Genomic DNA, 14,866 nt, shown 5'->3' with positions numbered 1-14,866 from the left:
CTCGGCGGGGCGGGCGGGGCAGCGCCGGGGGATGCGGGGGGCGCCGCTGGATCGTTGCTCTAGATCTGCGCGCTCAGACACCTCGGGGTCCCTTCTGAGCGAGGACAAGTGATGGTTTTACCGCTGGCGTTTCACCGGATAGCGGAGTCCGGGCCGCCGGGGGGAGAACGACACCGGGAGCGGCGCCGGGAGGCTGCGCTGCGCGCCGGCTGCGGAGGGAATCGCCGAAATAGGTCAGCGCTTGTACAAGCGCAGCACTGCAGCTGGGAGCGCTGCTGGCTCCAGAACGAGGAAAATGTTCATTTTCCTTCACATTATTCTCTGAACCCGAGGAGAACGCGGGGAAGCGGTTGTACCGAGCGCCGTGCGCGGCCCCGGGCGGGAGGCGGGCGGGCGGGGGGCGGCGCGCAGCGCGGCGCTCAGGGCGCATGACCGAGGCTCGAGCGGGGTGCGGGTGCTGAGAACCGGGGAGCCGCTCCGGGCCCCGCCGGGACAGGCGGCAGCGCCGCGCGGGCCCGCGGCCGCAGGTAACGGGGCCCGCGGGGCGCGTGTCTGGGCCCGCAGCGGCGGGCGGGCGGCGCCATGTTGGGCGGGCGGGGCCGGGCTGTGACGCGGGGGTGGCGGCGAAGGGCCGGGGGTGGTGGGCGACAGGGACTAAAAAAGCCACGAGCATCCTGGCTTGTGCCAGCACTGGTGTGGCCAGCAGGAGCAGGGCAGTGACCGTCCCTGCGCTGGGCATGGGGAGCCCAGACCGCGAATCCTGGGGCAGTTCTGGGCCCCTCACGCCAAAAAAGCCCTTGAGGTGCTGGAGCGAGTGGAGAGAAGGGAACGGAGCTGGTGAGGGGCTGGAGCACAAGTGTGATGGAGACTGAGGGACCTGGGGGTTCAGCTGGAGAACAGGAGCTGAGGGGAGACCTTCTGATCTCTGAACTGCCTGAAAGGAGCTTGGAGCCAGGGGGGTCGGGCTCTGCTCCCCAGGAACAAGCGCCAGGAGCAGAGGAAACGGCCTCAAGTTGCGCCAGGGGAGGTTGAGGTTGGATCTGGGAACAATTTCTTCCCCAAAGGGCTGTGGGGCATTGAACAGGCTGCCCAGGGCAGTGCTGGAGTCACCAGCCCTGGAGGGCTGGACAGACGGACATGAGGTTCTCAGGACAGGGGGTGGGTGAACGGTTGGACTCGATGATCTTGAGGGGCTTTTCCAACCCCAATGATTCTGTGATTCGCTCAAGCCGTCAGAGCAGGTGCAGTACCCAGCAAAAGGCCAGTGCAGTACGATGTGGACACTTTTTGTGCACAGAATCACCGTGAGCAGAAATCCTGTGTCACAGCTGTCAGCTGGCGGCTCGTTAACATGCAGATGCATTTGCTGACCTGATCAAGGGGTGATCTGCTGCAGAGACCTTAAAATGGAACCGCTTTCCAAAATGAGGTCTACGATTCTGACCGCCGTATCTGGATTACAGAGCTTTGTGTTGTATCAGGCTGTGAACCACACCAGGTTTATTTTCCAAGGTTAATCCCCTTCTTTGACCCCACGAAGAACATCAGTTCACTTTATTTAATCCTTTCCAAATATGAATGGTCCTTTTCCTAATCGGGGAACGTGGCTCAAACATCCTGTCTTGGGCACAGCGGGGCAAGGATACGTGTGAAAAATGAATTATGGTTGAAGGTAGATGTTTTTAAAAAAGGAAAAGTGTATTTGAGCCTGTTCATGGTGAGAAGACAGATTCATGGGTTTGGGCCCCTCTTTCAAAATATCGCATGCTGGGGCTGCATTTAACACCCAGAAGGCAGCGCTGAGTATAGATGTGGAACATACTGGTGGCAAATTATTGGATACAGAATGGTTTTCATTCTTCCGACTGTTCATTCCAGTCGGTCCTGGCTACCAGGGATTTACAGAGACGGGAGACGCCTCCGTCTCGATTGCGGTGCCTGACTCGTCTAATCCTGCTGCTCCTGAGTTTGCTGCCGCGTTTTTGAGATGTTAAAACGTATTTGCCGGATTTCGGTGGGGGATGCTGTTTCACCAGGAGTTTGGAAAATAACTCCGGTTTCCTTGGGTTTTGGCGCTAAATAAGTTTGTCTGTGGGAAGCACACGTTGGTAAATGACAGAGCACGCCATCAAAGTTCCCTTGCTTGATAATCAGAGGCTTTAAATATGTGTCAAATGAAATACAATAATCAAGGAATCAGAGCAGCTGAATTAATTGTTTGTATATTTCTTTTGGCGTGAAGTGTGCGGGGGGTGTGTGAAACGCTTATTTCTTCAGAGCAATAGGTAACGATGATGCTTTTGAAAGTTAATTAAATAAATGCGTAGTATATGTAACACACTGGAGTACGATCCATGGATTAGAGTGGAATTTCAACAGTGTCAGTTCACTTATTTAGAGAACTGGGTTATGTTTTGATACCCAGGTGGGCTAATTAAGCACAGCAGGAGAAAATACCGGGTGCAAAACACAAGTGACTGTTGAGATTAATATTTCAGTGTGTTGTAGAGAAACTCGGGGATCTCGAACGCGCTGCGCTGGGGTGCGCTGGGTTGCCAGGCCGCACTATGGTATTGTCAGGCAGCTAATTAAAGGAAGTTGAATCAGAAAACCATCAAAATATCAGGGATTTATCTACAAGTAGAAACACCAGGAGCATCCTTTATTGCATTTAGCAAAGAGCTGGAATAGACCACATTTCTTTTGAATCGGTTTTATTTTGCGTGCTGTCCTGGTGGTTTATTTTTCCGCAAGCATTAGCCTGATGAATTTTATGAGGGCGAACGAGATTTTTCAATGCGCTGGAACACGCGAAGTGTTTCATCTTGGACAGGCAATGATGAGCATTGATTTTTCAGTGTGGAATGAAATTGCTCAGGGCTCATTTGCTCTCGGTGACAAGAAGAATCAGCAGTGAAAGCCTCTGATGGGATCTGTGAGCAGCGGCCGGAGCCGGAGTTGTTGTAGCATCCTTACAACTCATGACCTGATGGAGTGACGCTCCTACTACGAGTTGTACATGTTGTAGCGTGGTTTGCATCAGGATGCCCAGGGGATGGAAACTCCTTTGAGTTGCGCTTTTAGGAGTCCCCAGGATGTTGCGGCATCTTCCCGTGTGCTCGATGTCTGTGCGTATGGTGTTGATCGGTGCATTTAGACATCCCTTCTGCAGCACAATTTCATTTTCTATAGGCCTTCTAAAACTATCTGGAGAACAGGATAGGGAAGCATCTGCTCTCTTCAGCATCAGCTTTATCCAAGGTACCATATGTTTATTATATAACGTAATATTTTTCGTGTCACTACTTGCATAGCAGAATAACCGCAGGACTCTGCCCGATTCAGGTTCAACTGAACGCTTGAGAGAAAGATGTATTAGGAATTTATCGTTTTGTACATGATTGCTATTTTTCCTCTCGTGCTTGAGCTTTTATTATCCCTGCTCGTTTCAGGACTCCCTCTGAATCACAGGAGAAACAATCGTGTTGATTTAAGTTGAACATTTGTCTCGAGGATTAAGAAGGAAGCCATGCCAGTGCTTTCGGAAGACTCAGGTAACTAATCTACATGTTTTCAACAGACCAGTGACTGAAATCTTAGTGTTTCACAGAGGAAATGAATTCAACTTGGAGTTAAATAAAATAGAATTTAGGTAGTTCGATTAGGTTTCTTAGCAATTACCTAACGACCTGGGGATGTAGCTGGGCTTGCATCAGTGGGGCATCACTCTGGAGCTGATGAAGGCTGGGAGGCCTCCACAGCCCTGGGGTGAAATGGGTGTGCTCAGCTCGCTCTGAAATGCCTGCACACCGAAGTGTGGGGTCTTGGATCTGGGCAGGAACAGCCCCAGGTTCCAGTGTACGTTGGGGAATGACCTATGAGAGAGCAGCGTAGGGGAAAGGGACCTGGGGGTCCTGGGGACAGCAGGGTGACCATGAGCCAGCACTGGGCCCTTGTGGCCAGGAAGCCAATGGGACCTGGGGGGGGTTAGAAGGGGGTGGTCAGTGGGTCAGAGAGGTTCTCCTGCCCCTCTGCTCTGCCCTGGGGAGACCACACCTGGAATCTTGTGTCCAGTTGTGGCCCCTCAGTTCCAGCAGGACAGGGAACTGCTGGAGAGAGTCCAGCGCAGGGCAACAAAGATGCTGGAGGGAGTGGAGCATCTCAGTAAGGGTGGCAGAGCCTGGCCCAGGCTGCCCAGGGGGTTGTGGAGTCTCCTTCTCTGCAGACATTCCAACCCCCTGGACACCTTCCTGTGTAACCTCATCTGGGTGTTCCTGCTCCATGGGGGGATTGCACTGGATGAGCTTTCCAGGGCCCTTCAACCCCTGACACTCTGGGATTCTGTGAGAATACAAGGAAGGTGGAGTAGAAAAGGTGGAAATGAATAAGGTTGGTCAGATTTCAGGAAACACCTGCTTTCATAAGAAGCTTCGAGCCACTGAGTAAATGCTCCTGTGGACAAACTTGGACCTCTTGGTGGCTTCTACACACATTTATTAAAAATTAGCCCTTGTATCTGCTGCTTGCTGTGCCACTTCTTGAATATTTTCTCAATAGGTGTTCGTAGGCTTTGTTAATAGTCTTCCTTTTGACTTAAAGTGATTCCATTCAAGCACAGATAAGCACAAATCTTTCTGCAAAATTAATGGTCACCAAGGAGGTACCCAAGTAAATGTCGCTGATGCTCAGTCTGCAACAGAAGGTGCCGTGAGTCGTGCTGGCTACGAAGCTTTATCCTGGTTTGAATTTAAATTTAGGATTGCATGAAACTTTGGCCCTTTTGACATCTCAGCTGACACCTGATTCAAATCATAAAGAGGAGATGGGATTTCTTAGAGATGTCTTCAGTGAAAAGAGTCTCAGCTACTTGATGAAGGTAAAAGTTCATTTATGAACATACATTTTCCTTACCAGTTACTTATTCTCTGTTCCCTTGATTTACCAACTCTTTACTTTGCCAAAGCTTTTTTGTTTGGTTAGAATTCTGTGCTGAGCCGAGCATGGATTTATTTGTGCACAAACATGAAGAACATTCAAACATTTGTTGATATTTAACATATTTTGCTTAGAAAAAGCCCGTCTGCCAGCGTGCACGTACAATTCCCCAGAGCAGCATGAAATGATTTCATTTTTCCCTTAGGCCACTGAAGTCTGAGCAGATTTTCTGTCTGGCTGGGAAACCAGCGCAAGCAAAAAGAAACTAAAAGACTCCTGAACAAAACACAAGTAACCCCAAGAGGGGTTGTTTTTCTGACAGTTCTCTCTGAAAAATTGTGTTTGTTAAATATAAAGATATCCCCGTGTAGGTATGTTTAGGAGGTTCTGTATCTTGCTGTGGTAATATACCTGAATCATCTTTTCCAGATTCATGAAAAACTCCGTCATTATGAAAGACAGAGTCCGACTCCTGTTCTACATAGCGCAGCAGGATTAGTTGAAGATGTGAGTACAAATTCTTGTCTCGCTCTTGAAATGTATGTTTAGAGCCTAGGGTCCTGATTTCTGACTAGTTCTTCCTGTACTATGTAATAAAAATAAAACAGATGAAGCAGCTTTCGTGTGTTTTGGGATTCCCGCACTATGGACTGGGATTGGTTTTTATCTGTGCACGCTGCTTTGAAGGGTGACAGATGTTTGCAAACACGTGAAACGTTCACTTGCAAATATACACTCTTGCTCCTTTAATTTTGAGGTTGGTAATTGTTATTTTAAAGGTAATAGAAGAGTTGCAGACTGCACCAGTGAATAATGAAGAAAAAGAGCTACTTCAGCTGCTGTCAACACCACATCTCAGGGTAAAAAGCACTTAATGAATTTATTTCTTGCTTTCCGTAGTCCACCTCCATTCTGTAGCTTTATTTAGGCCAAGCTTTGTTATCACTTGGATTTACTTTAAATATCAATGTATACCAATATGTAGTTTATATGATGGGTAAGGTAATTGCTAAATCTTTTTTGGGGGAATTTATGGTGTGGGTGGGAAAGGGGAAGTTTAAGTTTATAATGTGGGAAGCGTGAGAACTGGAAACTGGATTATTAGCTCATGATGTTACGTTTTCTTATCTCCTTTGTGCAGGCAATGCTTGTAGTACATGACACCGTAGCGCAGAAGAACTTTGACCCGGTCCTTCCACCTCTGCCCGATAACTTTGCCGATGATTTTGATGAGGAATCAGTGAAAATTGTTCGGCTCGTGAAAAATAAGGAACCCTTGGTACGTGTAACACAACCCACCTCTAATCAGAAAAGTCAGTAGTGCAGAAGCGTTACTGTGAGTATGGACGAGATACCAGAAGGTCAGATAGTCTGCAAAAACCAGGAGTTTCTGAAGCTGGTAGAGTAATATAAAAATAAAACTTTGGTAAATAAGCCTCTACAGTTTTGCATGAGATGCTTTATAGGCATCAGTTTATAACGCCAGTTCACGCGGGGGACACGATCTCTGAGGAAATTGTATGTGTTGAAGCAATTGTGCTTATTATACGTATTAATTCTCTTCATTTTGTAGCTAACATTCAATGAATGTGCATTTGCATGAAAGTCAGTGACTAAGAGTATATGTGCAATACCCGTATGTAAAGATTTAATGACAAGGTACTAATTCTATACAGATGGAAATGGAAGAATTGATTTCCTAAGAAAAACCAGTTGCATTGGGGAAGAAATGTGCTTTTTGTATATGCCAGTAGGCAGCAGAGGAGAGCAGTGATTTACTTCCTGATTAAGCTTTGCGTCGCCAGCAGAGGTAGGAAAAGAGAAAGAAATCTAATGACTCGGCTTTCCCTGCTGTGAAGGTGCTGGCTGTATTGTACAAACATTCAGGAGACACACACACACGGTATCTCACCGCTGGCTGCATTTTAAGTGAATTTGGGGGGGGTTTGTTTGATTTCAGGGAGCTACCATCAGACGAGACGAGCACACGGGCGCGGTGATCGTAGCCAGGATCATGCGAGGGGGCGCAGCTGACCGCAGCGGTAAATTCCTGAAGAAAGGGGGTTTTATATTGCACTTGTAAACTTTTTTAAAATGTCCAAAATAACACAAGTACAACGTTTCGTACTGAAAGTGGATAAACCAACCTATAAGCTGTGGGAGGAGGCAGGTGCAGCCTCCTCAGGCTGGACAGCAGAGTGGTGCTTTCCAGTCTGTCCATTTATTTTCATTTCCTTCCCATCTTTTTCAGGTCTTGTCCACGTTGGAGATGAACTGAGAGAAGTGAACGGTGTCGCCGTGCTCCACAAGCGACCGGAAGAAATAAGTCAGATTTTGGTCTGCATTTTCATTGCGAGATCTTTTCTGTTCGGTCGCCTAGTAATGACAATAGATGATGGAAAGAGCTTCCCTTTCCTCCTGTTTATGTTGGGCAAATTGCAAATTAAAAGTGCATTTCCAGGAGATAAGCAGAGTATTTATAACATGGCGTGTCGGCTGTGAGGCCGGTAGAGCTGTCACTCTGTTCTTTATGAGCAGTTTCCTTGTGATATGAGCAAGATTTTTAGAGCGAAAGTAGATGTTAACGTTGTAGATTTGTACGTTTCACCCGCTATTTGGGAAAATACAGCGATATTTTTCCAAGGAGCACTTGAAAATGGTTCCTCTGCAAAAACTGCAGTTAATGTCGTACTAAAAGCCGCAGACACCCCATGAGCTGTAATCCGGAAATTAATGTGCTTGCTAAAAGCAAATGAAGGGATTTTAATGCAGGTCTTAATATTTTGTAGCCAAGTATTAATAGTTACTGCGGATGTCTCCAAAATGCCATTGCGGAGGATTCGTGGAACATCATGACAGTGTCTGTAAAGAAGTTAAATAGTGGATTAACTTGGCCTGTTAAAGTTCTGAGAAGAAGAGACAGACGTTTGCTCCTAAACTGGAACTTGAATGGTCTGTGTTGTGTCTTGTCCTCCTTTCAGAGTCAAAAGCCATTTCTCTCTTCCTCAGGCTCAGTCTCAGGGATCAATAACATTAAAAATAATTCCAGCCGTCAAAGAAGAAGATCGTCTGAAGGACAGCAAGGTACGCGGCTTCCTGAGGTACCCAAGTGTGCCTTTTCGTATTTTCACAATTCTGGCACCTCTCTAAGCGCGGGATTGCTGCTGTTCCAGCGTCACACACCCGTTAGTGAACTAAAGCAATGGTAGAGCAGTTTCTCATTGTAAAAAGCAGTGCCCTTTTATTCAGTAGAATGACTTAGGTGACTTCTCCTCCTCATCGTCTGGGCGCACGTTCTTTCGGAGCACTCCTGAAATCCAGCCACTCCTTCTTGTTCACGTAATTACAACGGGTGTTCCTGCCCATCTCCTCTTGCCGTCACAGCTGCTCCGTGTCCATTAGCACTGGGCATTTTGCCACTTGCTTGAGGCACAACGGACCTGTTTGCAAACAGAGCTGTGTTAATTATTTGAGTTCATCAGCCCACTGCAAAAATCTACACAGCGAGTGCTTCGTTTGCCCTCCTTGGTCAGCAGCTGGTCCCTTACAGGATTCCTCTGCCGGCCTCTATTTCCACTTCCCTCCTCTCAGTTGCCTCACTTAAAAGTAGTTCTGTAGTGATGTGTTAAATCGGAGTAAGATACAAATGCAAAGTTGAATAGATTTTGATGCATTAAAGGACCATTTAAAGGACGATCTTTATAACTGGGCAACGTTGGCATAAATCCCTTTTAATTGTTTTCTCCTTCAATTATTTTTTCTGTCCGTTTGTTCCATTTTTCACTTACATAGGCTGTGAACTGTATTTCTGGGGACTTTGAGTCCCGTGTTGCTCAATGCCAATATGTAATGACCGGGTATGTGCTTGAAGGTTATTTTTCTGCATAAGTAAGTCAAAATAGAGGTGCCGTTTTTGAAGTATGATACCGATTTCAGTATTTTTCAGTACCATAAAGCACAAGGGAGAGATGAAGAGTATCCACAGCCAGCAGCATAAGCATTGGGGCAGCTTTTTCAATGTCATTTGAAATTCCAAACGGGCCAAGAGGAAAGGATGTGTTACTTTCTTTTAAAGGTGTATATGAGGGCGCTTTTCTGCTATAATCCCAAGGAAGACAGAGCCATCCCCTGCCAGGAGGCTGGGCTGCCCTTCAAGAGACGGCACATCCTGGAGGTCGTGAGCCAGGACGATCCCACGTGGTGGCAAGCGAAGCGAGTTGGGGATACCAACCTCCGAGCGGGCCTGATCCCCTCCAAGCAGTTCCAAGAAAGGTTTGTCAGTGAAGAGGAGGGATTTTGTTCCGTTCAGATCATGTCACGCTGATTTTATGCTGCTTTTTCTCTCAGGAGGTGAAGAGCATGGCAGGGTGAATACCAGATCTCCATCTTCTCTAATTATCTAATTAACTTCCTAGCTTTCCTTGGCTAGTTTGCCATTGACTTAACGAGGACAGAAGCACCTGCTAAGCAAACATATAAAATGAAATACAGAATATCAGTCTCTTGACCCTCTTGGCGTATGGAGATACTGTATTTCACAGAATGACCGGTCTAGAGTTCCCCGGGTCCTCCTTCTTGCCCTTGGGTTTGCAGCAGGAATAGAAGATAACAGGTTGGGTGGAGAAAAAGAAACAGAAACAAAATAATTGATAGGAGTAATATGCTGTTGATTCTCTGATGTATGAAAGCCTGAAACATTTTAGTCTTCTCTCTCAGTAACTTACCAGGGCAGTCTGGGACTGTCATCGTTTTCAAGAAGTCTTTTGAAATGTTGAATCAGAGACGTTTTCTATTTTTCAAAGGAAAGCACTGTTTCATTCTTTATTTCCAGTGCTATAACATGCTATAAATTCTTTATAATTCTGAGCTTACGTGGCTAAAATAGAATTACTTTCTCTTTAGACGGTTGACCTACAGAAGAGCAATCGGTGCTCTGCAGAAGCCCAGGCCCGTGAGGAAGCCGCTGTGTAAGTGTGCTCTGTCTTTAATCAGTTGATAAGGGAACATTTCTGCATTATTTTTTTTAAGTTAGAAAAGCCTCTTAAGCAAATCAGACCAGAAGAACCTTCCTTTCCACTCCCTCTAATTTTACTCAAATAATTTGCCAGTCTTTTAATATCATACCACCTCTGCCTTTCATGCTAACTGCAGATGATCAGTCTTCTGATAAAGGTAGGTACTCTCCTAACTCATTTTGTGGCTGCATATAGTCAACCAAAGTCTTTGTCTTTCCATTCTGCATGCTGTCATTTTTGTTTCTGCATTATATGTGCTTCTTGTGAATAACATTCCAGGTATCAATATTCCAGCAGCTTTGGTGAGGGGGCTGGGGTGATCGTAGCTGGAGGAGGGGGTAGGCTGGATTTTTAACATAGATTTGCATAATATTTTGCATATTTGTGTATGACAAAAGCATCAAATCTTTACCTTTTTAATCAAGAATTAATAAGCAATGGTAATTTAACTTAGTCAAAAGAAGGTGTTTTGAGCCCAAAGGTGTTTAGAGTCTTCAAAAAGGGCAAGAAGGAGGAGCCGGGGAACTATAGACCGCTCAGCCTCACCTCCAGGGATCTTTCTAAACTACAAACCGCTAGCCAGGGCAAGTAGGGTTTTGTATCATTAGTGTTTGTGTTAGAAAAGTGTGTGCATAGAGTATAGGAGATAAAGCTACTTCTTCTGTAGCAGTGAGCCCAGCTCGGATCACAGGCACTATTTGATATCTCCTTCCTCCCCTCTCCTTTGCCCCTTTCCCCTCCCTCTCCTTTTCAATTTACAGAGGACTGTGACTGTGAAGGATATTTCAACGGGCAGTACATAGGTGAGAAACCACACTTTCCTCTTCCCTAACAACCCCCGGGAAAAAAGCAAAACCCAAGAAACACCCACCCCAAAAATCCACCCCGATATTAAAAAAGTGAAACTCGCTTATGTACGTTAATTTCCCATATATTCATAAGTGGGTTATGCGCAGGGGCGTAACTGGTCTTTGGTGTAGGCAGCACTTGGCAACTCGAGGTGCTGAGGGTTTTTTATAGGTGGGGTGCTTGGTTTTCTCCCCGATACGCACATTTTTCATCTCTAAGATTGGCGTGTGCACTGATTTGATTATATAACCGTAGTGATGGTAACTCGTATTCAAAGACAGAATATCTTAGAGCTGGACAAGCTTGAAAATTGAGCTAAATGAAGACATGGTTTAATAGCTGTGTTGTTTTCCCGGCCAGCTGGCTTACGCAGGAGCTTTCGATTGAGCCGTAAAGAGAAGGAGAACAGTGTGACTGAGGGAAAAGCAGCGGAGCAGGCAGACCCAGCCGAGTTCCTCACCTATGAAGAAGTGACAAAGTACCAGCAGCAGCCGGGTGACCAGCACAGGCTGGTAGTTCTGATTGGTAGGTCCACCATTGCTTCCAATCTTTTCACAAGTAACCACCAAAAAAACGCCCAACCAAACTCATCAAATCCGTTTCTCATTTTTCTATTTCCCTTTCCATTTGTTTTCACTTAAACACGCGCGTACTTATGCTGTCGAAACCACCCATGAAAAGGTATGGGGTGGAATTATCTAGCAACATTTTGCACGCAGTTTTAATTCCGTGTGCCTAACAGCCTCATGTTAAACCAGTTTCCCAGGGTGTCACAGAAATCTCATAAAACCAACTGCTAAGATGACGGATTTTGTGACAGTATTTGTCCTGCAGCTGTTCAAGGAATCGTTTTGATGTTCGTCAAATCAAAACGTGGCGGGTCACAAGGTCTCTCATGTACAGGTGTCTTCCGGCATATTCCTGCATCATGTTGTGTGAAATTGCTGTTATTCTCTTTGCAATATTTTATTCTACGCAGCTATCTCAGTCAGTTCTGTTCTCTCAGGTTCTTTGGGGGCCAGATTAAGTGAGCTCAAGCAGAAGGTGGTGGCCGAGAACCCGCAGGAATACGGAGTTGCAGTTCCACGTGAGTCACCTTCACTGACTTTGGTTTGTAGCCACTTTATTCCTTAATTGCTAATTATGTAGTGCTGGCTGCATTGATTGATTCAGCCAAAGCAGGTGTGTTTAAATCATCTTCAGAACATCATAGCAGCTTCTATCAGGTGTAAGAAATCTTCCTAATTTTTGTGCTAGTTCTAGCACTCTCGGGAGCAAAACCACTTTGGTTTTGGTCTTAGAATTTTTGATATTGAGTTTATTTGATTTGCATTTTCTGTTATTTGGAATTTGCCAGTGTGTAACCACCTTGTTTGAGGTAATGAAAACGTGACTGGAATTAATGAAACAGAAAACAGAGTTGGTTGCAAAGGTTGGTCTGTCCTGCCTTGCTTCCGGTCTCTTCTAGATACAACCAGGTCAAGGAAGAGTCATGAGAAAGAAGGAGTGGAATACAATTTTGTCTCCAAGCAATCATTTGAGACAGATGTGCAGCAAAACAAGTGAGTTAACTTAAAAACACTGCTACAGTTGACTGTATTTAAAAAATACCGCTAATTTAATTTTGCATCATATGAATACCAAAATGAGGTGTAAAGCTGGACTAGTTGTATGAGGAAGGTTCAGCTTTCCATGTAAAAAGCTCTTTATTCAGTCTGGGCTGTTAGCGTGAACTCAGAAATTTAGTAAGAAGGGATTTAGAGCCAACATTTGACTGCTGGGACTTCAGGAAACAGCTGGTGAATGTTATAAGTGAAATATTCTCTGTGGATCTTATTTAAAAACCTTGACTTTTCAGATTTGTGGAACATGGAGAATACAAAGAAAACCTGTACGGCACAAGTCTCGAGGCAATCCGGTCCGTGATGGCCAAGAAGAAGGTTTGTTTGGTGGACGTGGTACCTGAAGTAAGTTCCGCAGCTTATTTTAAAGAAAGCAACTATTTCATCTTAGGCTGCCAGTACGGTCTATAAAATACTCAGTTTTATTCACTTTCTACGCACTTTCCTATTGGTTCTGAAGTGTTACTGGCGGTGCAACCAGTGCCAGTATTACCTGCTCTTAATCCCTCCATGTTATGAGTTAACATTTGAAATTTGGATGCAGATTTCATAACTGGGCTATGACAAGACTTGTCATACGACCCCAGTTGAATTCCAGGTCTTAAATTTGCAGTGTTTGGCTTCTTAAGCGAAACAAAAGGTCAGTGTGAGCAGAGGGGACTTGCGGAAGGCATTTGACACATTGACACACCTCCCGCAGCATCGTGTGAGGTGCAGCACACAGGACCTCACACTGTGTCCTAGTGAAACGGTTGAACTCGGCCTGAGTAGAGCATTGATATAGAACAAAACCAAAAAAAAATTCAAGTATTGTAACCACAGCCATCTGTTTGCAGGCAGTGAAGCACTTGAGGACGCCCGAGTTTAAACCTTACGTTATCTTTGTGAAGCCTCTCGTTCCAGAAAAGAAAAAACCTGTCCTGAAATCTCCCACATCAGAAGAAATCTCATCCCCCCTTGTATGTATTTGAACTTCCAGCTCTTCTTTTTAGACATTAAATAAGTATTTGGGCTGGAATTTCTATGATACAGAAGAGTTCCTATTGCATTACAGCAAGAGTGGGGCACTAAGCAGGTCCTAATGAGAGCAGCTCATTTTATTGCCTTCAAAAGCAATGACTTATCGTGCTAATATACTTCAAAATGCTAGTAACGAATATATTTTAAAATGCTAGTAATTAAAAAGACACACTGTGGATCTCATGCCATCTTCTCGTGTTGATCAGCAGGATGAAGAACAGCAGGAAATTATTAATTCAGCAGCATTCATTGAAGAGCAGTATGGACACTTAATTGACGCGGTGCTGGTGAAAGAAGATCTGCAGAGCGCGTGTAACCAGCTGAAAACGGAGTTAGAGAAACTAAACAAGGATTCATTCTGGGTGCCCGTCAACTGGGTGAGGTCGTAGCTTCTTATGCGCTGTTTAAGTGAAAAGTTGTATAAAAACGTCTTGTAAATATATGGATTAGAAAAGGGAAATAATGTCCAATTCACTTCAGCACTGCTGGTCTGGCTCGAAGGCGATACATAAAGACTGTAGGAGAAAAACTAAACGAAGTCAGAAGCCAACACTGCCTTCCCGAATCAACATCTTTAATAGCAGCTGTCATGTAAAAGTCAATACTTAGACTAAACAGATCAGTAGAAGACTGGAGTGACTTTTCGACTGTAAATAGTGCATTTTGTACAGTAAAGTTTCACAGAGAGCCCCCGCTTTCCAAGATCCAACACTCAAAACTGCAATTTTCATCTGTTAGCCACAAATTTTGAATTAAAGCATCTGAGAAAGTTCTTTTCAGGAACCAACGTGCTGCAGAACAAGCTCCTTCAGCCAGGTAGGAAGATGTTGCAAATCCGTTCCCATTGGGCACTAAAACTAGGCCAGTTGTAAATATTTCAGTGGCTGATTCTTTATTTTATGTCCACCCCATGTTTCCAATGTGTCCGAGTTGTTTTGCACAGGTATTGCTCTGCTCACTTTCCCCATCTTCCTACTGCCCCAGGAAAACGTTAAGACACCCTGCAAACACACCAGCTCGTAAAACAGAGACTTTTGTTTAGTCTACATGGAAACAACTGCCTGTGATTTAAAAGAGACCTTTTTCAAAGCTCATTTTCTACAAGAGACATCTTTGCAAATCCCATGTGATGCGAGAGCACCCTGACGCCAACACAGCAGCTCCAAAACAGGTGCTGAAACTTCACCAAGTAGTTGAGCTACAGCTCCAAATCATTTATCACCACCTTTGTTTGAAATCAGTTAAGTGCTTCCAGAGCATCCAATTGCCTACAGGAAGAAATCTTAACGGGGTAGAGGATTTTGTATATATTTCTGGAGATTTGAATAGACAGGATTTTTTTTAGGCGGGTGTTAATAAGAAAACGCAGAGAGATGATTCTGGAAGCACTTATGCTTTACAATTATTTGAAAAAATATACGAGCA

General features: G+C 45.1%; 1 protein-coding gene across 1 annotated transcript; it reads left to right on the top strand.

Moving 5' to 3' along the window:
* Positions 1 to 1,003: 1,003 nt before the first annotated feature.
* Positions 1,004 to 14,797, top strand: MPP3 (MAGUK p55 scaffold protein 3). Its single transcript, XM_082070752.1, has 19 exons — positions 1,004 to 3,261; positions 3,453 to 3,554; positions 4,758 to 4,876; positions 5,365 to 5,442; positions 5,715 to 5,795; positions 6,077 to 6,214; positions 6,896 to 6,977; positions 7,187 to 7,272; positions 7,945 to 8,019; positions 9,011 to 9,207; positions 9,838 to 9,902; positions 10,087 to 10,107; positions 10,712 to 10,753; positions 11,160 to 11,324; positions 11,806 to 11,886; positions 12,268 to 12,361; positions 12,658 to 12,766; positions 13,258 to 13,380; positions 13,648 to 14,797. The coding sequence occupies exons 2-19, from the start codon at positions 3,530 to 3,532 to the stop codon at positions 13,828 to 13,830; spliced, it is 1,764 nt and encodes a 587-aa protein (XP_081926878.1). The 5' UTR covers positions 1,004 to 3,261; positions 3,453 to 3,529; the 3' UTR covers positions 13,831 to 14,797.
* Positions 14,798 to 14,866: the final 69 nt, after the last annotated feature.

The sequence above is a fragment of the Streptopelia decaocto genome (genome assembly GCF_964273445.1).
Source record: "Streptopelia decaocto genome assembly, chromosome: 22".
Lineage (NCBI taxonomy): Eukaryota > Metazoa > Chordata > Aves > Columbiformes > Columbidae > Streptopelia > Streptopelia decaocto.
The sequence above is the reverse complement of the archived record's forward strand: the minus strand, read 5'-3'. Positions and strand labels throughout refer to the sequence as shown.

Bases quoted from the DNA above. Each gene is read 5' to 3' on its own strand.
- MPP3 (XM_082070752.1), top strand. From the start codon at position 3,530: ATGCCAGTGCTTTCGGAAGACTCAG. The intron at 5,443-5,714 runs GTGAGTACAAAT...GTTATTTTAAAG, and splicing joins CAGCAGGATTAGTTGAAGAT to GTAATAGAAGAGTTGCAGAC. The intron at 9,903-10,086 runs GTAAGTGTGCTC...TGCTAACTGCAG, and splicing joins GCCCGTGAGGAAGCCGCTGT to ATGATCAGTCTTCTGATAAA.